The sequence below is a fragment of the Myotis lucifugus genome, unplaced genomic scaffold (genome assembly GCF_000147115.1).
Source record: "Myotis lucifugus unplaced genomic scaffold, Myoluc2.0 scaffold_210, whole genome shotgun sequence".
NCBI classification, from domain to species: domain Eukaryota; kingdom Metazoa; phylum Chordata; class Mammalia; order Chiroptera; family Vespertilionidae; genus Myotis; species Myotis lucifugus.
This window is the reverse complement of record NW_005871258.1, coordinates 1,128,298-1,152,413: the sequence shown is the minus strand read 5'-3', so window position 1 is coordinate 1,152,413 and position 24,116 is coordinate 1,128,298. Positions and strand designations below refer to the sequence as shown.

The following is a 24,116-nucleotide window of genomic DNA, read 5'->3' as shown; positions in this document are numbered from 1 at the left end:
CTCTGACAAATGTCAGTCTTTTCCATGTATCCATGACTTGGGTTCTGTTTTGTTCATCAGTTTATTTTGTTCATTAGATTCCATATGTAAATGAGATCATGTGGTATTTGTCTTTCTCTGACTGGCTTATTTCACTTAGCATAATAATCTCCAGGTTCATCCATGCTGTCACAAAACGTAAGATTCCCTTTGTTTTTACAAAGCTGTAGTATTCCATTGTATAAATGTACCAAACTTTTAATCCACTTACCTCCTGATGGCCATGTGGGCTGTTAGCAATCCTATCTAATAATAGACAAACATGATAATTGACTGTACCTTCCCATTGGCTAATCAGTGTGATATGCAAATTAACCGCCAACAAAGATGGCGGCTAATTTGAATACTGCAGGCAGGGTGGGACAGCGCCATCCTGCCTGCGCCGCCGCCATCTGGGCCTGCTATGTGCGACCTGGGACGGTGGGGCGGGACAGCACCATCCCACCTGTCCTGCCACCATCCGGGCCTGCTATCTGCGACCCGAGGCGGCGGGCGTCCGTGTGCGACCCGACTCAGGGTGGCCAGGTGGTGCAGCAGCGATCGGCCAGCCCGCTCAGCCTCCATCCAGGCATCCTGTGTGCAACCCAACCCGGGGCGGCTGGGCAGGGCAGCAGCGATCTGCCGGCCCGCCTGGGTGTCCCATGTGTGACCTGACCCAGGGCGGCTGGGTGGGGCAGCAGCAATCCACTGGCCCGCCCAGGTGTCCCGTGTGCAACCCGACCCAGGGTGGCGCCCCAACCCCCGGATCGGCCCTGCCATGTGTGCGACCCAGGGTGGCGCCCCAACCCCCAGATTGGCCCTGCTGTGTGTTCGACCTAGGGAGGCGGAGCAGGCACCGAGGGATCAGGCCTGCCATCTGCCACCCGGGGAGCTGGCCTAAGCCAGCAGGTGGTTGTCTCCTGAGGGGTCCCAGACTGTGAGAGAGCACAAGTGGGGCTGAGAGACACCCCCCACCCCTCCTCCCCTGCCAGTGCACAAATTTTTGTGCACCGGGCCTCTAGTTGTAAATAATGCTGCTATGAACATAGGGATGTATATATTATTTCTAATTGGTATTTTGGGATTCTTAGGATGTATTACCAGAGTGGGATCACTGGATCAAAGACAGTCCCATTTTTATATTTTTATGAAATTCCATACTGTTTTTCACTGTGGCTCCACCATTCTATATTCCCACCAACAGTGCACTAGGGTTCCCTTTTCTCCACATCCTTGTCAGCATTTGCCGTCTGTTTAATTACTGATGGCAGCTATTCTGGCTGGTGTGTGGTAATATTTCATTGTGGTTTTATTTGCATCTCTCTGATGATTATTGATGTTGAGCATTTTTTCATGTCTATTGGCCATGTGTATATCATTGAAAGTATTACATATGTCTCCTTTCCCCCCATTGACAAGCCTGGGCATCAATTTAAATTCTTTATTGAAAGTATTACATATGTCTCCTTTTCCCCCATTGACAAGCCTGTCTTAAATATAAGAACTCATTTTACTTTTCTGCTAAAAATAAAAAGAAACATTCTAATCTTTATTGCCTTATACCTATATAAATCCTACTGCTAATAGCTTCGTGGCTGGGAACCTCAGCACTTAATAAACACTGACAATATTTTTTTCATCTCCTCAAAATCTTTAAGCTTTTTTTCAATTATAGTTGGCATTCTATCTCTGCAACTTCTTTTTTTTGTTTCTGTTTTAATAGTTGTATTCATCTAATATAAACATTTAAGAAATCTTCATTAATTTACTTTTAAAGGAAAAATCATTCAAGTTTAAATATAAGTAAACCAAGTGAATTTCTAAATACTGCAAAAAAAAATCCATGTTTTTTCTTTGGGAAATGGCTTTCAGAACCTGCCCATTTTATTTTTATTTCTTAAAGTATTACAAAGTGTATTACACATGTCTCCTTTTTTCTCCCCCTTGACATTTCCCTGGCTTCCCCAACCCCCCAGTGTCTTGTGTCCATTAGTTATTCTCATATGCATGCATATAAGTCCTTCAGTTGATCTCCTACTCCCCCCAACCCTCCCCAGGGTTCCCACTGTAGTTTGACATTCTGCTCAATGCTGCTCTGCCTCTGTATCCATTTTTGTTCATCAGTCTATGTTTCTTATTATCCATAAGTGAGTGAGTTCATGTGGTATTTTTCTCAGCTTCCCAGGGGCCATCTCAGCCTCACAGGGGCTGTCCCCGCCTCACAGGGGCCATCCCAGCCTCACGGGGGCCATTTCAGCCTCACAGGGGCCACCTCAACCTCACAGGGGCCATTTCAACCCCACCTGGGCCATTGCAGGCTCACCAGGGCCATTGCAGGCTCACTGGGGCTGTCTCAACCTCACCAGGGCCGTCCCAACCTCAATGGGGCCGGTTCAGCCTCACCGGAGCCGTTTCAGCCTCACCGGGGCCGTTGGAACCCTACCAGAGTCGTTGCAACCCCACTGGGTCCGTTGCAACCCCACCGGGGCCTTCCCAACCTCACCAGGCCTGTCTCAGCCTCGCTGTGGCTGTTCCAGCCTCACTGGGGCCTATTCAACTTCACTGGGGCCATTTCAACCCCACAGGGGCCATCTTGACCTCACTGGGGCAATTTCTACCTCACCAGTGCCGATTCAATCTCACCAGGGCTGTCTCAACCTCAACGGGGCTGACTCAGCCTCACATGGGCCGTCTTAACCTCACATGGGCCGTTTCAACCTCACCAGGACCGTTTCAGCCTCACCGGGTCTGTTTCAGCCTCACCGGGGCCGTTTCAACCTCACCGGGACTGATTCAACCTCACCGGGACCGTTTCAACCACAATGGGACCGTCTCAGCCTCACCGGTGCCGTCTTGACCTCACAGGGGTTGTCTCGACCTCACAGGGGCCATTTCGACCTCACAGCAGCCATCTCGACCTCACAGGGGCCGTTTCAACCTCACCAGGGCCATCGCAACCACGCCGAGGCTGTCACAACCTCGCCAGGGCTGTCGCAACCTCACCGGAGCCGTCGCAACCTCACCAGGGCCGTCTCAACCTCACTGGGGCCATTGCAACCTCACCAGGGCCATTGCAACCTCACCGGGGCCGATTCAACCTCACTGGGTTCGTTTCAACCTCACCGGGGCTGTTGCAACCTCACCGGGGCCGATTCAACCTCACTGGGTTTGTTTCAACCTCACCGGGGCTGTTTCAACCTCACCGGAGTGTCTCATCCCCACTGGGCCGCCCACCCCCACTGGGGCCATCCGAGCCTCGCTGGAGCCACCTCGGCCTCACGGGGGCCATTCTTAGCAACACAAAGTTTGGCATTTTGTCCTTAGTTGGGCAGCTCCTTGCTGGACAAAATCTCCAGGCGTTCCTGGTGGCTGAATATCTGGTATGCTTGCTTGGATTTCGTTTTCTACCAAGTGCACAGACTGCCTGTCTGCCGTCTCCCAGCATCCCATGTGAGACTGGATCTGGTGGGCCTGCCTGTGTGTTTGCTGGTATAGTGGTTCCAGGTCGCCGGCCCAGCCGTGTCCGGCTCCGGCTTCCTCCGAACCTGATTCTGCTTCTTTATTGTGTCCTTTATGTATGTGAGGAGTTGAAATCTGCATTCTGCTGGGCTGGGCTGCAAAGGCGCCGGTGGTTCTCTTTGTGTCACTAGCACAGCTTGGTTGGGGATGTAATTTGAGTAGGGTGGGATCCCCAGGAATCACCAGGGCAGGGCCAAGGGCAATGGCATTTCCACGTCTATTTGCCTCTCAGTGACTCAGCGACTCGCGTCCCCAAGTGCTGGCGAGCAGTTCCTCGAGACAGGCACTCTCGCTCTCCAGGTCGTTGCAAGGCCATCCTGCATCTCCCGTAGGGAGATGTTTGGAGTTTCCCACCCCAAACACACTCAGTGGATTTGATAGTCCGCATCCCCTTCTGGTTGGAAAAAAACCTGCGCATCCAGTTGCAGCCAGCCTGGCGCTCCTGGTGAATCACCAGGGCAGGGCCAAGGACAATGGCATATCTGCTTCTACTTGCCTCTCTGCAACTCAATGACACGCGTCCCTGGGGCGAGCAGTTCCGCGAGACAGCCACTTTCGCTCTCTGGGTCATTACAAGGCCATCCCACATCTCCCCGTAGGGCTCTGGGATCTTAGTATCCTGCCCCAAACACGCTCAGTGGATTTGATAGTCCGCATTCCCTTCTGGTTGAAAAAAATTGCACATCCAGTTGCAGCCTGCCTGGTGCGCGACTCCATACCTCCATTCTTGGAGCCTCTGCACAACCTACTCAGTCTCAATGCTCTTTTTTCTTTCCTTCCAGTTGTAGAGATTCCAGTGGGCCAGCTTTCCCATGGTTCTGAATGACAACTGTTTCTTTTATAGTTGGTAGTCTCGATGTTGTTGTGGGAGACAGCACGCACAGGTCTGTACCTTACGCCACCATCTTGGTTCCTCCTGTATATCATATTTAGAGAAGTGCCTACTCAATTTGCCCATTTTTTAATTGAGTTTTTGTTTTCCTGGTGTTGAGTTGTATAAGTTCTTATATACTTTGGAAATTAATCTCTTATTTGATGTATTATTAACAAATATTTCTCCCATGCAGTGGGTTCCCTTTTTATTTTGTTGACGGCTTCTTTTGCTGTGCAGGACTTTTGAGTTTGATGTAGTCCCGTTTGTTCATTTTTCCCTTTGTTCCTCTTGATCTAGTAATTATATCAGCAAAACGGTTGCTACATGAGATGTCTTGAGATTTTACTACTTATGTTTTCTTCTAGGATTTTTATGGTTTAGTGACTTACATTTAAGTCTTCTATCCATTTTGAATTTATTCTTGTTATGGTATAAGTTGGTGTTTGTTTGTTAGTTTTGCATGTACATGTCCAATTTTCTCAACACCATTTATTGAAGAGACTGTCTTTACTCCATTTTATGCTTTTGCCTCCTTTGTCAAATATTAATTGACCATAATGGCTTAGGTTGATTTCTTGACTCTTGTTCTGTTCCATTGATTTATATGCCTATTCTTATGCCAGTACCAAGCTGTTTTGATGATAGTGACCTTGTAGTATAGTGAACTGCGTCCAGAATGGCCAATGGTGAACCTGAGGAGAGGCAGTGAAGGATTAAAGAAAACAGACAAAAGAATATAGTTGGGGCCAGGTGGATCACTGTGTCTGGATGAGGAAACAGTGACACAGCCTGTAAGCCAAGTCTTTATTTATAGTCAGATTACACAAAGCAAAACAAGGGAGTGGTCAAGATGTTTACAATGTTCTTGCAAATTTCAAATCTACTTCTTTCCTGTTGTTGCACTTCTATGAACTCTATCAAACATTGTTTTGACAGCACTTGCTGCACCTTCCACAGCGTACATCCCTCAGCCCCCTAGGACCACAGGGTCGGACCATAAGGTTGAGTTTACAACCATAGCCTTTGGCTATAATTGTGCTGGGAGGGCTTTGCCCTCCAAGCTGGGACTTGTATGTGATTTTGCCACAAGAGGACTGTGCCCTCTCATCAGTCCGATGCTTGACCCTGTCCAAACGCTGTAGCCACTCTCCACAGTGTAGTTTAATATAAGGTATTGTGATACCTCCAGCTTTGTTCTTCTTTTTCAAGATTCCTGACAATATTCAGGGTCTTTTTTGGCTTCATATAAATATTTGGAATATTTTTTCTAGATCTGTAAAGATGCCATTGATAATTTAATAGCTATTGCATTGAATCTATAGTATGGAGATTTTAATGATGTTAATTCTTCCAATCCATGGATATGGTATATGCTTCTACTTGCTTGTATCTTCCTCAGTTTCTTTCTTTCATATTCTATAATGTTCTGAGTTATAGGCCTTTTATCTCTTGGTTAAATTTATTCCTAGGTACCTTATTTTTGTTGTTGTTGTTGCAATAGTGAATGGGATTCTTTTCTTAGTTTCTCTTTCTGATAGTTCATTATTGGTCTATAAAAATGCCACCAATTCCTGAATATTAATTTTGTATTTTACTGCTTTGCCAAATTCATTCATTAGATTAGTAATTTTTGGTAGAGTCTTTTTAGAGTTTTCTATGAACATTAGAAACATAGGTGCAAAATATCCCTGAAACATAGGTGCAATCATATCATCTGTGAATAGTGGCAGTTTTACTTCCTGCTTTCCAATTTGGATGCCTTTTATTTCTTCTTCTTATTGACTGCTGTGACTAGAACTTCCAGTATTATCTATATAATAAAAGCCCAGTGACTGTTACGGTGGAACGACCAGTTGCTATGACGCTCAACGCTCCCACAAGGGGAGTGCCGCTCAGCCAGAAGCTGAGCTCATGGCTGGCGAGCACAGCAGCGGTGGTAGGAGCCTCTCCTGCCTCCGCAGCAGTGCTAAGGAACAGCAAGCCAAGCAGTAAGGAGCCTGCTGCTAAGGAGCAGAAAGCTGAGAGGTAAGGAGCAGAAAGCTGAGAGGTAAGCACGCAGACAGGTGGTAAGGAGTGAGGGGTCCCAGACTGCGAGGAGAAAGAAAATTAATACTTGGTTGCATTAGAGGGTAACTACACAAAAAAACAAAGGCAGAGAACATCTTAAAAGTAGTCAGAGGAAAACCAGCAGATGGACATCCCCTGAGGGGTCCTGGACTGTGAGAGGGCGCAGGCCAGGCTGAGGGCACCCCACTCCCCATGCACTAATTTCATGCACCGGGCCTCTAGTGTTAAATAAGAATGGTGAAAGCAGACATTCCTATCTTCTTCCTGATCTTAAGAGAAACTTTTAGTTTTTTCCCACTGAGTATGATGTTAGCTATAGGTTTTTCATATATGGCCTTTATTATGTTGAGGTATGATCACTCTATCTCCACTTTGTTGAGAGGTTTTACCATAAATGGGTGCTATATTTTGTCAAATGCTTTGTATTCATCTATTGATATAATTATGTGATATTTATCTTTCATTTTGTTTATGTGATGTATCACATTTATTGATTTCTGAATATTGTACTGACCTTTCATCCCTGGAATAAATCCCACTTGGTCATAGTATATTGATTTTTTTAATGTATTGCTGGATCCAGCTTGCTAATTTTTTTTCTCAGGATTTTTGCACCTATGTTTCAGGGATATTGGCCTACAATTTCTTTTCTTTGCAGTTTTGAATTTTTTGAAATAGTTTAAGGAGGATAGATGTTAGTTCTTCTTTGAATATTTGTCAAATTCACCTGCGGAGCCATCCAATCTAGGACTTTCATTTTCTGGGAAATTTTTTAATTATTATTACTGCTTCAGTTTCACTAGTTGTAATCAGTCTATTCAGGTTTTCTGGTTTTTTTCTGAGTCAGTGTTGGAAGGTTGTATGTTTCTAGTAATTTGTTTATTTCACACAAGTTTTTTAATTCGTTGGCATATAGTTGTTCATAGCATTTTACTATAATCCTTTGTAGTTCTATGATGTCAGTTGTTACTTTTTCTCTTTCATTTCTGATTTATTTATTTATTTAGGTCCTATCTCTTTGTTTCTTGATGTGTCTAGTGAAGGTCTCATCAATCTTTTTTATCTTTTCAAAGAACTAGCTCTTGGTTTCATTGATCTTTTGAATTGTTTTAGTCTCTATGTCATTTATTTTGGCTTTGATCTTTATTATTTCCTTTCTTCTACTTTCTCCGGGCTTTATTTTTTGTTCTCTTTCTAATTATTTTAGGTGGTAAGGTTAGATTACTTATTTCAGATTATTCTTGCTTCTTGAAGTAGGTCTGTAGTGTTACGAACTTTCCTATCAGGACTGCTTTGGCTGTGTCCCATACATTTTAAGCTCTATGTTCATTTTCATTTGTTTCCTGGTAATTCTTTTTTGATTTCCTTGATCTTATTGGGAACCCATTCATTGTTTAACAACATGTTATTTAGTTTCCATGTGTTTGAATGTTTTTTACTGTAGTTGATTTCTAGTTTCATGCCATTGTGATTCGAGAAGGTGCCTTATGTGATTTCAGTCTTCTTGAATTTGTTAAGATGTATTATGTGTCCTAACATGTGTTCCATCTTTGATAATGTTCTATATTTACTTGAAAAGAATATATATTCTGCAATTTGAGGATAAAATGTTTTGGAAATATTAATTAAATCCATCCAATCTAGTGTGTCATGTAAGGTCCTTTTTCCTTGTTCAGTTTTTGTCTGGAAATTCTATCCAGTGATGACAGTAGGTTATAACAATCCCCTACTAAGACTGTATTACTGTTGATCTCTCCCTTAATGTCCACCAAGTTGTGTTTTGTTTTTTATATACTTAGATGCTCCTATATTGGTTACATATACACTTACAAGGGTTATATCTTCTTGTTGGGTCAATCCCTTTAGTATTATGTAGTGGCCTTTTTTGTCTCTTTGTAAGAACTTTGTTTTGAAGTCTATTTTGTTAGATATAAGTATTCCTACCCTAGCATTTTTTGTTTGTTCCCATTTGCATGGAATATTTTCTTTTCCATGCCTTCATTTTCATGCTGTATATATCTTTTGCTCCAAGGTAGGTCTCTTGTAGGCAATATATACATGAATCATGTTTTCTTATCTATTCAGCTACCCTATATCTTTTAATTGGAGCATTTAATCCATTTACATTTAAGGTTATTATTGATGGACTAGAGGCCCAGTGAACAAAGTTCGTGAACGGGGTAGGGGGGAGTCCCTCAGCCGAGCCTGCACCCTCTCCATTCCAGGACCCCTCAGGGGATATCCGACTGTCAGGAATCCCTCTCATAATCTGGGACCACTGGCTCCTAACCACTCACCTATCTACCTGCCTAGTCGCCCCTAACTGCCCTCCCCTGCTGGCCTGGTTGCTCCTAACTGCCATCCCCTGCCGGCCTGATTGCTCCTAACTGCCATCCCCTGCTGGCCTAGTGGCCCCTAACTGCCTCTGTCTCAGCCCCTGCCACCATGGCTTTTTCTGGAAGGATGTCCGGAAGGATGTTCAGAAGATGTCTGGTCTAATTAGCATATTACTCTTTTATTAGTATAGATAACTATTTGTCATATTATTCTCTACTTTCCTATGTATATTTCAAATACTCCAGAATATTTTAAGTGAATAAAAAATGGTCAAGTTTCAGAAAATAAAAGTGTTGAAATACAACCTGGTAAGCTTGAAAGCAACAACATTTGTGTAAAAGGGCATAAGTTGCAGTTGGCAACAAAACTTGTTGTTAGGATTGCTTGGTTAATATTCTTTTGTTGGAAAGGCATGGTTTGGGTAAAGGAGAAAAGGAAACCAGCCCAATAAAAGGGAATGTCTGATTGGGCCTTTGCCACAACAGAGAGGGGCAGGTCTGGCAAAGGTTCAGACTGTACCACAGGCAAGGATGTCTGTGTGTATGGGACACCAAAGGCACCTGTCACACCTGAGACACAATTTGCTAACACTCACAATTGCAGAGCTCAGGAACAATCACCTTTTTAAAAACTGTTATTTCCCTGACATATAAAATATACTTACATATAAATATACATGCCCTCTTCTGAGCTTCCCCTGCCCTCCACTTAATATTTGGCTATGGCCTTCTTATCATGTCAACCAATTGGATGTACAGACATAATTTTTTTAAAATATATTTTATTGATTTTTTACAGAGAGAAAGGGAGAGGGATAGAAAGGTAGAAACATCAATGAGAGAGAAACATTGATTAGCTGCCTCCTGCACACCTCCTACTGGGGATGTACCCACAACCAAGGTACATGCCCTTGACCGGAATCAAACCTGGGACCTTTCAGTCTGCAGGCCAACGCTCTATCCCCTGAGCCAAACCGGTTAGGGCCAGACATAGTTTTTAATGGCTACAGTGTTATCCCTGACCGACATTACTATGGTTTACTTCACTAACCCTTTATTTGGGGCAGGTTGTTTCCGGCTTCCCCTGGCATCAACTACAGTGAACATAATTGCTTATTTGACTGTTTACTTAGGACACATTCACAGACATGGAACTCCTGGCCCAAAGCTAATTCACTTGAATTGTGATCCACATTTCTAAATTGACTTTCTTGAAAGTGCTTCTGTTTGTTTAGTCCATTGGTTTTACATCAGATTACACTCCCACGAACGGGTTAAGAGAAAACTGTTCAACACACCTTGGGCAAATCGCAAACTCTTGCTGAACTTGAGCAACCCCGGGGTGCGGGACCTGGAGGATCCCGGGCTGGAGGGTGAAGTCCAGAGATGCGCAGGTGGCGCAATCGAGGGCCCTATGTGGGTGTGGGCATGTGAGTGTATGTCGCTCGAGTCCATGCTCATGCGCCCACCCCCACGTTTGTACTCCCGCTCTGCACCCTCGGCCACCAGGAACCTCGAGGAGTTCAGCCCGCTTGCCAGTCCCCACCCACTTGGTTAAGCCTTTGGTCGTTATGGACCCTGGCTCTTTATACAAATAGATATTTACTTATTATCATATTTCCTTTATACCTATGTCCCTCTCTATATGTTTCTTCTTCTTCAAGTGGTCTCTTTAACATTTCTTATTGGTGTCATGGTAATGAATTTCTTTAGCTTTTTTTTAGGTCTTGGAAGCTCCTTATTTTGCCTTTAATTTTAAATGATAGCCTTGCTGGATAGAGGAGTTTTGGTTTCTTGTCCTTGCTTTTCATTACTTTGAATTCTTCATGCCTATTTCTTCTGCTCTAAAGGGTTTCTGTTGATAAATTAGCTTTATGGGAAATCCTTTGTACATAACTAACTCCCTCTCTTGCTAAGATTCTTCTTTGTCTTTACCTTTGCCATTTTAATTATGCTTTGTCTTGGTGTGGGTCTCTTCGGGCTCATCTTGATCGAAACTCTGTGGTTCCTGAACTTGACTTTTCCCTTCACCCAGTTAGAGAAGTTTTCGGCCATTCACTTGTTCACTTTCTTCTCTTTCTGGTACCCCTAAGATGCAGATGTTGTTACATATCATGTCATCCAAAGTTTTCAATCCTTATTTTTAATTTTTTTATTTTCTATCTCTCTGATTGGTTTTCTTTTCCTACCTTGCCTTCCAAATACATACAACCTATTTTAAATTACTTCCAGTGTATTCTTGATGTCTGGTATGGTATTAATTTCTCACAGACTCTTTTTTATGGTTTCTGTGCCCTTTCCCATTCTGTTGTAATTGTCACTAAGTTCCTTGAACATCCTTATAACTGTTATTTGAACTCTATATCTGATAAATTCTTGCCCTTTCTTTTTCATTTAGGTCTTTTTTGGATAACTTTCATTTGGGAACTGTTTCTTTGTCATCCCCTTTTGGCTGTTTCTTTGTGTTTGCTTTTATGTATTTGATAAAACTATTATGACTCCAAGCCTTCATTGAGTGGCCTTATGTATTAGGTGTCCTATGGGACCCAGTGATGCATTCTCCTTGATCTCCTGAGCTGGTTGCTCTAGGAATGTCACATGTGTGGTTCATGTGGGCCTTTCTGTTGTAATTTGCTTTTGGTTACTTTTGGCCCATTCATTGGTGGGATCAACCTTCAGACTGGCTGACAGACTCAACCCTGATCATAGCATGCAAGGTGCTATGCAGGTGCAGTCTTGATGTGTCTTGTTTTACTCAGTGGCACAATCTTTCAAATCACTTGAGTTCCATGTTCCTAGGATGTTCTTGTGGGTTCTGTGCACCCCCAGTTATAGTTGTGTCTTGAATGCTGTTGGCTCTTTCGTGGGTGGAGTTAACCATTCAGGATGGGTGGCTATAAGAGTAAACCTTGCTCATTGTGTATGAAATGCTGTGCAGGGCTTTCCCCATCACAAAGTTGTTCCCAGCAGGGTTTGGTGCCTGCCAGAATCCTCCTTTGTGTGTGTCATTTGTGTGGATAGTTGTGTCTGATGTAGTCTGAAACTCATTACTGGTTGTGTTGGTTCTTGGTCAATTTGGGTGGCATTTGGGTACAGGTTGCTGTCACACTTTGTGTATAACCAGCTTTGGCCTATCTGTCTGTAGCTGCCATGCTGTTCACTATTTGCATCTACTGAACCTGAATGTGCATTGGAGGGATCAATCAGTATAAAAGGATCAGCTTCTTCCAGTATGGAACTGAGGGCAGATCTGTAAAAGGAATGAGGTTTCCCGAGGTCCACCTCCACCTGAGAACTACTCTGCCTACCACAGGGGGTGCCTGGTCTTTCCCCAGAGCTTTCTGAAGAGAACTGTTAAATGAGCCCATCCTAATTGAAATAGGGTTTTAGGGCCCCCTACGTGGTGATCATACAGTTAGAAACTCAATGTGCAAAAAGTGGCCCCTGCTTCAAAGCCAAACCCTTCCATCTCTACCAGTATCTCCAACTCTAGTTCTCTCTAGGGGGGCTCAGTGCAGGTCAGTTTGGGTAAAGCTAGCTGTCCCCTCTTCAGGAGCAAGCTCAGTTGCCCTGGGCTCAGGGCCATAGATCAAAAGAGTCTCCCATTGCTCATGATGCCAGCCCTGTCCACAGGAGGGGGCTAAGCATTTTGTTCTGGTCTTTGACAATAGCCTCTGATGATCTCATACTTTGAATGTCTCCTCTCTAACCTGCTCTTCCCCCACACCCCTCACCCCCATGGAACTGTTCCCATTGCGGGTATCTGGGACTTGTCAGGGCTGATCCAAAAAGTCTCCTGTTGGGGGTGGTGCCAGCAAATGTAGTCACACAGCCCAGCACTTGCCCCTTGCCCATCTGGTTCCCATACAGAAGTTTCCTTGGGAGACACGGTACAAAAATCACAGCTCTATGCAGCTCCCTGGCCCCTCTGTGCCACCAAACTTGGCAGGATGGGGCCAAAGGTCGGCTGTGTGGTGCTCTGATCTCTCCATGTGACTGCTCTCAGAAGAGCAGAGCCCAAAGTCCCAGAAGCTCTGCAATGGCTCCAACCCCATCAGGACAGGGTTGAAAGTCCAGGTTCCCTGCGCTGCCAAACAGGGCAAGGCAGGCTGAGCAGCTCAATTGGTGAAGGGACAGGCACCAGTTAGTGCTCAGAAGTGGGAGACCAACCCTCTCTCCCAGTTCACACAGTTTACTCACCTATGTCTCTTCCAAAAGCCTCCCCCCAAAATAGAGAGCCTCTTTAAGTCACTGCTGGGTGTGACCAGCAGACCCCATTGTAGGACCTGAGTATCACAGCATGGCATCACCAGCAGTTGGAGTCTGTTTGGAGCAAACACCCCAGGCTGGTGCTGAACCTTTAGGAGTGCTCTTTTCCTAAGAGGGTGTGATCTGAACCTCCCAGGCAGTCTAAATCCTCATTGATTCCTGTGCAGGCTTCTCTTCCCAGTTGTGTTGCTCTGGGTTGGGAATCCCTATGTGGGGTTGAGACCTAGCTCCTATGGGGAGGAAGTTCCACAGTCACAGTATCCTTCTGGCCTCTCAGCCATGGCCACACCTGTGTGATGGGGCTGTCATTTATACACCTTCTTACCAGGCCTCCATGTGGCTTCTGTGCTCCTTGGTTATAGTATTTCAGATCAGCTAGCCTTCAATAGGCTTTTCAGGTTGATTGCTCTGTAATGTAGCTCTGCAGCCATCTTGAAATACTTTTTATGTCCTTAAAAATTAATCATTACTATTTTTATTATCTTTTCAGTCAATGTTTATTTGTATCCACCCACATGTTTACAAAAGTTTTTATTCATCATTGCTTCTTACATTCTATTTCTTCCTTCTAAGTTTAGTTTTCTTTCTGTAAACTTACTTTCTTTGATCTGTCAGTTTATTTTCTCAGTCTCTTCTGCATATGGCTTTATTTTACTCTCATTCTTGTATATTAGTTTAGCTGAATATAGAATTCAAGATTCAGGATTTTTCCCTATTATAATTTTAAACGTAATTGTCTTATTGAGAAGTCTGTTCTCATTGTAATTGTAATTCTTTATAAGTCTATCCTGTCATTGGTTCCTTTTAAGGTATTCTCTTTTTCTTCGTGTGTAGTCTCACTATTATATGTCTAGGTATGGATCTTTTGGGGAGGAATGTCTTGGTTAGGTTGCACTATTTCAGTTAGAGTATCCATGCCTTTTATGAATCTGGAAAATACTCAGGTGTTATTTCTTTGAATATTACTGCCTCCACATTTACTCTACTGTTTCCTTTAACTTTTAAAATACACTCTTTGAATCTTCTAGCCCAAATGTTTATTAATATTTTATCATAGTTTCCATTTGTTTATCTCTCTGTTCTTTGATCTGCCTTTTAGTTTGTTCTTCCCTTTATTCATCTGTTCTTTGATGCATTCATTAATTTTTCATTTTTTTCCTCTTTCTAGAAGTCCTACTTGATTCTTTTTCACATGTGTCTTATTAATTTTTCTTTAATGTCTTTACAACTTTTAAGCATATTTTCCTATGCCTTCTAAAATATTTTGTTCAATATTTTGAAGTTCTAGAACTCTGATCCTGCTATGTGCTGTTACTCTGACTCTCACTACTTGACTGTAATCTCTTTAAAAAGAACGTTGTTTCTTCTATAGACTCCTATTATGGCCAGGGATTTGGGTGGGCTTCTACAAAGGGACAAACTTTATGTTGAAGTTTAGAATTTGGATGGGTAGTGTAAAGTCTAACTTTAAAATTGAGTGAACTCAGACCTAAGATTTCAGTTTCTTACAGAAGACATTTTTCTCCGTATCCAGAGACTAGGTCAAGATAAATTTTTGTTCATATCTCTGTGAGGTTGAGTGGATTTTTCCCCTCAGAGCCTCCTCTCAAGGGCCCCAAATCATGTACAGGTCTCAGTTCCAACTCTCCATTAATTCTACATCTTGTCTCCTATACTTGCTTGAATGTTGAAATATGTCATTCACTGTTAGTGGCTCTTTCAACCCCCAACTCTTAGCTTTAGGCTTTTATTTGCTTCCTGCTCTGGCTTTGTTTTCTCTTTGTTTTCAGCATGTGAGAATTTTTCTTTCTTCCTTAAAAGTTCATCTATGAATTACATATATTCATTTGGTTATTTGACAGATGCATGACTCCCCCATAGTCTGAAAGTTTTGTCAGAGCAGAGACCGTTTTGCTTACCATTGGATATGCATTTAAGCACATTGACTGGAGGTGATTTAAAGAATGAGTGAAGCCCTAACCGGTTTGGCTCACTGGATAGAGTGTTGGCCTGCAGATGGAAGGGTCCCAGGTTCGATTGATTCTGGTTGCAGGCTCCTCCCCCGCCCAGACCCTGGTCAGGGCTCCTGCAGGAGACAACCAATCAATGTGTTTCTTTCACATTGATATTTCTCTTTGTCTTTTTCTCTCTCTTCCACTCCCTCTAAAAATCAATGGAAAAATATCCTTGGTGAAGATTAAAAAATAATAATACTTTAAAAAAAAAGAATGAGTGAGAAATACAGTGAGTGAGAAGGAAGGGAGGGAGAAAGGTAGAAGTGAATTGTGACCAAATAATTTTTTCCAGGAGCAATATTTTAGTGCTTTGTACTTTTAAAAGGAGTTGTAAAAGTAGAAAAGTGTCTTTATTTGCCTCTCAGTTCTGTTATCTTCACATAATAGCAAATGCTTCTTTGTAGATGGTAGTGTATTTAAGACATTTTTTTTCTGAAAAAGGAGGGATTACCTTGAATGTTTGAAAGCATTTATATAACTTGAATCTCATTTATATAACTTGAATACCGTTTTTAAAACATACCCTTATTTCTCATAATGTGGATTTATTCTTAATTTATACTTGCCCAGAGTCTTTTTCCCTAAGGTAAGTGCTAGAGAATGATCAATCCTCATTTTATTATATTACTAGAGGTCCAGTGCATGAAACTCATGCACTGGTAGGGTCCCTAGCAGCTGCTGGTTGCTGGCCAGAGCCTCCTTCCCTCCCCTGGCCAGCCCTGCCTCCTGGTCAAGCTCCCGGATGAACTCCTGGTCGAGGGGACAATTTGCATACATACACTTTTATTATATAGGATGATCAATATCAACATATATTTTAAGAATTGGAAAATGAGTATTATGAGTGAAATAGTAGCTGTTTCATTTGTCACTTTATTGTTAAAGACAACAATAATATTTATATTATAGAATAATAGAAACTGTGGCAAACAGACAGAACTATAGACCAAACATGTATATATCTCAACCAGCTTTGGGGCTGAGACTTTTAAGTGGGAAAAGTTGTTTTCCAAATATGTTAACCACCTTACTCATGGGCTTTGTGTATAGAAACTTGAAACCCAAATGTGTGTGTCATAGTGTTTTGTACATATATTACTACCTATAGCATCTAAAGTTCCTTATAATGTAAGTGTACTATCATTACTAGTAAAAGATTTGCCCCATTTTGTGCTCGATGTTGTAGTTTTTTTCCAAGTTAAAAACTATAATAATAATTTTGTCTTTGTAGCACTTAAATGCAGAAAGGGCTTACAAGGCCCAGATTTGTACGTTGCATAAATCTCTTGTGAAGATGGAAGAGGAGCTTCAGAAGGTTCAGTTTGAAAAGGTGTCTGCCCTTGCAGACTTGTCTTCCACAAGGGAACTTTGTATTAAACTTGACTCAAGCAAGGAACTTCTTAATAGGCAGCTGATTGCTAAAGATCAAGAAATTGAAATGGTATGTAATGCATTTAAAATGTTTTATTTTTTTCATATTTCTAGTATATAAAATTACTACAGGATTAGAAAAAAGTTGTTTAATATTATATCAAGCCTGTCTCTCACCTTTAGATTTCTTTTTTAAGTCCCAGAGATTAATTTGACAGCTATATTCCAACAATTCAAGTAAGTAACATAACTCTTCCTCTGAGCATTTAATTTATATTTACTTTTGTCTAGGTCCTAGGAGAATTATAAAACATCTTTACATGCCTATCAGTAAAGAACCATGAGGTTGAGGTCCATCCAGCTAAATTATAACTTTAATGACATTCTTTTAGCTAAATTTACTTACTAATTGGGTTCTTTTAAACTGTAACTCAGTTGATTATATCCACCGTGTGCCTGACATTGTGTTTGCCACTGTGACTATAATGTTCAAAAGATACAGGCCGCTGCTCTCACGGACCTTTCAGTATTGGCATTGGGATGAATGTTCTACTAAGAAATACGGTTTAGAGAGGGAGATCCTATTCAGTCTGTGGGTGTCGGGAGGGAGTGGACATACTAATGAGCACAGAAGAGATGAGGTGTTTCATTCAGAGGGAACAACAACATAGGGAATGAATGGAGGTAAAAGCGATTTCTTGCTTGAATAGTAAGTAATTTTCAATGGCCAGTGTAGCATGCATGGGTGAAAATGGCTGGAGATGCATCTAGAGAGAGAGATGGAACTCAGATCCTAAAGTATATGTATACAAGTTGCATAGTGTAACTGAAGAATTAACAAATTTGATCATGTGTACATTTCTGTTAGTTTCAAATCCTATTGAAATTTTAGTTTTCTTAGTCTACTGTTTGTTAGGAGAATATGTTGCATTTGAGAATCATGTAGCTAGCTGGTTTCTGTAAGAATTTACTGTTTATATTTTATGAATGAAGTATATGCCATTATTGTCAGACTCTTTAATTATTTTTTTATTTCAGCAAGAACATTTTAATGATGAAAGTAACTCATAGATACTCACTGTAACAATTTAAATAATACGTCCTTAATTTTTTCTTTAAAAAAACGTTTTAGTTGGTGTTTTCAAATTGGAAAAATAATACATGTAATAATTGAAACATTTGTTATTTGTAGTTTTGTTTTTTCTTTTCTTTTTTTTTATAATAGCTATCCTCATAGTTGTTAAGTGGTCAGGCTAATGCAGCTTTTAATATTCTCTCTTTATCTTTCACTTTTGCCATTTTAATTAGGATGTGTCTTGATGTGGGTTTCCTTGGGTCCATATTGTTTGGGACTCTCTGTACTTCCTGGACTTGTGTGTCTTTTTCCTCTCCAGTTCGGAAGTTTTTGTCATTATTTCTTCGAATAAGCTATTGATCCCTTGCTCTCTCCCTTCTATGTCTGGTACCCCTATGATGCAGATGCTGTTACATTTCATGTTGTCCCAAAGGTCCCTTAAACTATCCTAATGTTTTAAATTCTTTTTTCTTTTTGCTGCTCTGATTGGGTGTGTGTTTTTTCTACCTTGTCTTCCAAATTGCTGATTCAGTCCTCTGATTCATCCAACCTATTGTTTATTCTTTCCAGTGTATTCTTCATTTCAGATACTGTATTCTTCATTCCTGATTGGTCCTTTTTATGATTTCTATGTTCTTTTTCATGATTTTGAGCATTCTTATAACCATTACTTTGAACTCTATATCTGATAAATTACTTGCCTCTATTTCATTTAGCTCTTTTCTTTTGGAGATTTTTCCTGTTTTTTTTTTATTTGAGGCATATTTCTTTGTTTTCCTATTTTGGCTGCCCCTTTTGTTTGTTTCTATGTATTAGATAGAGCTGCTATGTCTCCCAGTCTTTGTGGGATGGCCTTGTGTAGTAGGTGGCCTGTGGAACCCAGTGGTGCAGTCTCTTGGCCACCTAAGCTGTGTGCTCCTAGAATGTGCCTTGTGTGGTTATGTGGCCCTAATGTTATAATTGAGTCTTGGTTGCTATTGACCTACGGGGTGGGATCGACCCCCAGGTTGGCTGACTGTGAGGCTCAACCCTGACCATAGCATGCAATCTGCTGTACAGGTGCTGACCACAGGAAGCAGAATTTGCCTAAGCAGGGTTTGGTGCCTGCCAAGATCTCCCTTTTGATATGCTGCTTATAAAGCTCATTGCATTCTGCTCTGATGTTGTCTAAAGCTGGCCACTGTGTTTGTTGGTTCTGGGCCTCTTGGGAGGAAGTTGATGCAGGCTAATGTCATACGCTGCCTGTGACTGGCTTATGGAAACCTGTCTGTAGCTATAAGTGTTCCACGGTTTATGGCTGCCTCTGCTGCACCTGTGTGCATGGGAAGACTAAGCTGCGTACCAAGGTTTATTTTGACCAGCACCGAGCCTGAGAGCAGGTCAGCAAAATCCCAACGCACCATTACAAGACCATGACAAGATCCAGCCTGCCTCTGCCTGCCAGCTTCCTATTAGACTCAGTCACTGAAAGGGCCTCTGTCTATACTCCTCAGGAAGGCATGAGGTTTAAAGGGTGGGGTGAGAGGGAGTCCAGAGGGCAGGGCTATTGCTGTCCCTTAGGCTGATGCTGCATGAGGGGAGTGAACCACCCAAGAAAGATGGCATCTGCTATGGGTGAATGACTCAATACAAGGATCCTGAAAGCTCCTTCCCCAGAGCCACAAAACCTAGACTCTACTCATGAGACTCTAGTCCATTCCACCCTCCCTCCACAGAAGCCCCAGTTGAGTGGCTGTGAATGAAATTTTGTGAGTTGGCTCTTTAAAAGGGTTCCTGTGTCTGTAGTGGACTTGCCCCTCTCTGTGGCTAAGAGAATCCCTGCTGCTTTTCACAGCCAGGTGCTATGTGGGTGCCACTTTTTGCCTCTGGTGCTTTGGGCTGGGGAGCCTAGCTTAGGGTTTAGAAACCACACTTCTCATGGGGAATCTCCTGCAGCTGACATATCCCTCTGGAACCTCAGCAACTACCTGTAGGAGTAGGGTCAGCTCTTCTTGCATCTCTGCCCTTCCTATTAGTCTTGCTGTGGCTTCTTCTGTAAATCCTTGGTTGTAAAACTCTTCAGCTAGTCTTCAGTTGTTTATTCAGGTTGTTTTTTTAATAATTTAGTAGTAATTCAAGTTTTGTCTTGGGAGGAGATGAGTGTATCATCCACCTACACAACCACCATTTTGGATCAACAGCCTTCATTTTCTTTGTTTGTTTTTTTTTGGTTAATCCTCATCTGAGGAGATTTTTTTGTTGTTGTTGTTAATCTTCTCCTCAGATGAGAACTATATATATATAGTTTAGTCCTCATCTGAGAATATTTTTTCCGTTGCTATTCAGAGACAGTAGAAGGGGGGAGGGAGAGGGAAGAGAGAGAGAGAAACATCAATATGAGAGAGACACATCGATTGGTTGCCTCCCGCACGTGCCCCAACTAGGGCCAGGGATTGAACTTGAAACCCAGGTACATTCCCTTGACTGGGAATCAAACTCTTGACTGTTCAGTGCACAGGCTGACAGTCTGACCACTGACCACATGGGCCAGGGCACAAGGATATTTTTTTCCCTTGATTTTTCTAGAGAGAGTGGAAGGGAGTGTGTGGGGGAAGGGAGGGAGGGAGGAAGGGAGGGAGGGAGGGAGGGAGGGAGAGGCAGAGAGAGAGAGAGAGAGAGAGAGAGAGAGAGAGAGAGAGATGTGAAATATACACATCAATTGGTTGCCTCCCACAGGAGCCCTGACCAGGACTGGGGATTGAACCTGCAACCCAGGTACATGCCTTTGACCAGGAATCAAACCCACAACCCTTTGGTGCATAGGCCAATGCTCTACTACTGAGCAACACAACCAGGGCTCCTTTATTTTCTGTTAACATATTTGAAGAAATATAATTCATATTCCATATAGTTTAACTAGGTCTTAGGTTTTTTTTCTTCTAAATAAATATAGTATATCTGTCTACTTTTCATAAGCAAATAAAACTGCAGATGAATTTAGATGAAAAATTTCTAAAAATGAAATCCAACATCATTAAAAATGAATTTATACCATGATTAAGTGGATTTACCCCAGGAATGCAAGGTTGGTTTATTACCTGAAAAACAATTAATGAAATGTATTATACCAATAAAATAAAGAACAGATACCAATGATCATCCCAGTAGATGTAGAAAAAGCATTTGACAAAATTCAACACCATTTTATGATTTTAAAAAACTATAAACTAGGAACAGAAGAGAATTTAACTTGATAAAGAGCATCTGCAAAAAACCCCACAATTGACATATACTTAATGGTAACAGAGTGAATGTTTTTCCTTGTTTTTGTCAGTAACACAGCAAATACAGTATGCTCTCCTCACCTCTTGTAGCTAATATTGTAGTGGAAGTTCTATCCTGAGAAATAAGGCTAGAGAAAGAAACAAAAGGCATCCAGATTGGTACAGAGTAAAACTATCTCTATTTATAGATGATGATCTTACATATAGAAAATCCTAGAATCTACTTAAAAACCATTCAAATTAATAAATACATTTATCAAGTTTGCAGGATATAAGATTAATATGCAATAATCATATTTTATATGAGTGGATGAATAATTCAAAAATGGAAATAAGAAAACTAATACATCAAATGATATTACATACAAAAGGATGGTGTCAAGAGAGGATAAAATACTTAATAATAAATTTAACAAAGAAGTGCAAAACGTGTACTTTATAAGACAGAAAATCATTGTTAAAAGAAATTAAGGAAGACCTAAATAAATAGAAAGACAGCCTATATTCATTCATCAGAAGACTTAAATTAACATTGTTCAAATGGCAATACTAACTCAAATTGATTTAAAAAAATCAATACAAGGCCTATCAGAATCTCAGCTGGCTTCTTTATAGAAATTGACACGATGATATAAAGTTAATGTGCAGTGCAAGAGACTTAGAATAGCCAAAACAATCTTGAAAAAGAAGAACAAAATTAGAGGATTAACAATTCCAAATTTCAAAACTCACTACAAAATTACAACAATCAAGACAATGTAGTACTAACATAAGGAAAGACAATGGTCAATGGAACAGAATCGAGAGTCCAGGAATAAACTCTTATATTTGTGATAAATGATTTTCAAAAAATTGGTGTCAGTACAGTTTAATGGGGAAAGAAGAATTTTTCTAACAAATGGTACTGGGACAACTGAACATCTACATGGAAAAGAATGAAGTTGAATTCCTATCACATACCACATGCAAATATTAACTTAAAATAGATTATAGGCCTGTATATAAATCTTTATGACCTTAGATACATATAGAAAACATAGCAACAAAAGAAAAAAATAAATGAAAAGGACTTCATCAAAACAACTTTTGTGTTGCAAATGATATCAATAAAGTAAAAAGGCATTGCACAGAATGGGAAAAAAAATTTTCAAATCATTTATCTTTTAAGAGAATTGTATCCAGGATATGTATAAAGAATTTTTACAACTTAATAATAACCCAACTGAAAAGGGCAAAAGATCTTGAGACATTTCTTTATAGAAGATACGTAAATGGCCAATAAGCTCATGAAAAGCTGCTCAACATCATTAATTATCAGAGAAATGCAAATCAAAGCAATACTATTTCACAAACACTAGAGTGGCTACAATGAAAAAACATAACGACAGACAGTAACAGGTGTTGGCAAAGATCTAGAGAATTTGGAACCCTCATACATTGCTAGTGGGAATGTAAAATAGCGAGGCCATTTTGGCAGTTCTTTAAAATGTTAAAAATAGAATTACCATAGAGCCCAGACATTCCACTCCTATCTATTGAAAAGGAATGAAAACATAGGTATGCGCAAAAACTTGTACATAAATGTTCTTAGAGCATTATTTATAACTAGAGGCCCGGTACACAAAATTCATGCACTGGGTGTGGGGGTGGGCGCTCAGCCAGTCCTGTGCCCTCTCACAGTCCAGGAGCCCTCAGAGGATGTCCAACAGGGGGCAGCTCCTGCGTTGAGGATCTGCCCCCTGGTGGTCAGTCACATCATAGCGACCAGTCGTTCTGCCGTTGGGCAGAAACCAGCTCTCCAACATTCCTTGAGGGGTCCCAGATTGCAAGAGGGTGCAGGCCAGGTCGAGGGACCCCATCAGTGCAGTCAGGGCTGGGGAGGGACACGGGAGGTTGGCCAGCCAGGAAGGGACCGCAGGAGGGCTCCACAGCATGTCCAACCCGTGTCGCTCAGTCCCTATCAGCCGGACCCCAGCAGCAAGCTAACCTACCAGTCAGAGCGTCTGCCCAATGGTGGTCAGTGCACACCATAGCAAGCGATTGAGTGGCCTTAGCATATCACTAGCATATTATGCTTTGATTGGTTGAATGGCTGACCAGAGGACCGGACACTTAGCATATTAGGCTCTTTTTATGTAGGATAGCCAGAAAAAGTAAATAATTCAAGTGTCCCTACATCTATGCAAGGAAATATTATTTGGCAATAAATGTAGTAAAGAACTACACCTTCTAAAACATGGATGACTCTTGAAAACATTAGGTTAAGTGAAGGAAACCAGTCACAATAGACCACACACATATTGTATTACTCCATTTGTATGAAATGTCCAGAATAAGACAGATCATAGAAACAGAAGGTAGATTAGGGATTGTTTCAGGCAGATGCTGGGACGGTGGACAGTAGGTGTTTGGGGAGACTGCTAATGGGTACTGGATTTTATTTGTGGATGATGAAAAATTCTAACACTAAAGTGTGCAATTAATCTAATAAAAGACAAACATGCAAATTGACCATACCTTTGCCACACCTTAAGCCATGCCCACCAGCCAATCAGAGTGACTATATGCAAATTAACCCAACCAAGATGGTGGCCGGCAGCCACAGAGCTTGAGCGAGCAGGAGGCATGGTTGCTCCAGTGATGGAGGAAGCCAAGCTTCCCGCCTGCCGTGGCCGGCTCTGAGCTCCACTCAAGGCAACAAAGTTTCAATTATAGAAGATAAACAAACCCCAGATACCTGCTTTCAGCCAGCCGTGGCCACAGAGCTGGAGCGAGCAGGAAGCTTGGGTTGCCCCTGGCGATGGAGGAAGCCAAGCTTCCTGCGTGCCCTGGCCGGCTCTGAGCTCCACTCAATGCTTCAAGGTTTCAATTATAGAAGGTAAATAAATCTCAGAATTAAAAAAAAAAAAAAAAGGAGAGCTGGGAGCTTATGTCACCAGGGGGCTTGACCAGCCTGAAAACAGCCCTCAGCCCCTCACCCAGGCTGGTCAGGCACCCCAGTGGGGACCCCCACCCTGAAGGGGTGTGACCAGCTGCAAACAGCCATCAGCCCCTCACCCAGGCTGCCAGCACCCCAGCGACCTCACCCTGATCGGGGCACCTTCAGGCAACACCAGCCAGCTCTTATCTATGCACTCAGGCCTCTATTTCTATGGTAATAAAAGGGAATATGCTAAACTTGACCTCTAATAGTAGAACGACTGGGAATTGACTGGTCACTATGAAACACTACTGACAGCCAGGGGGCAGAACCTCTATGATGAAGCTGTTCTCTGTTGGGTCAGGTGCCTCTCCACGGGGGGGACCTCT

At 42.0% G+C, this 24,116-nt stretch overlaps 1 protein-coding gene across 3 annotated transcripts in view; it reads left to right on the top strand.

The window, feature by feature from the left end:
• LOC102419945 (testis-specific gene 10 protein) overlaps nucleotides 1-24,116 on the top strand; it is a 123,540-nt gene that overhangs the window by 75,646 nt on the left and 23,778 nt on the right. For all 3 annotated transcript variants that reach the window (XM_023761521.1, XM_023761520.1, XM_006097734.3), the window contains one exon: nucleotides 16,330-16,539. In XM_023761521.1, coding sequence (XP_023617289.1) covers nucleotides 16,330-16,539 — 210 coding nt within the window. The remainder of the gene's footprint in view (nucleotides 1-16,329; nucleotides 16,540-24,116) is intronic.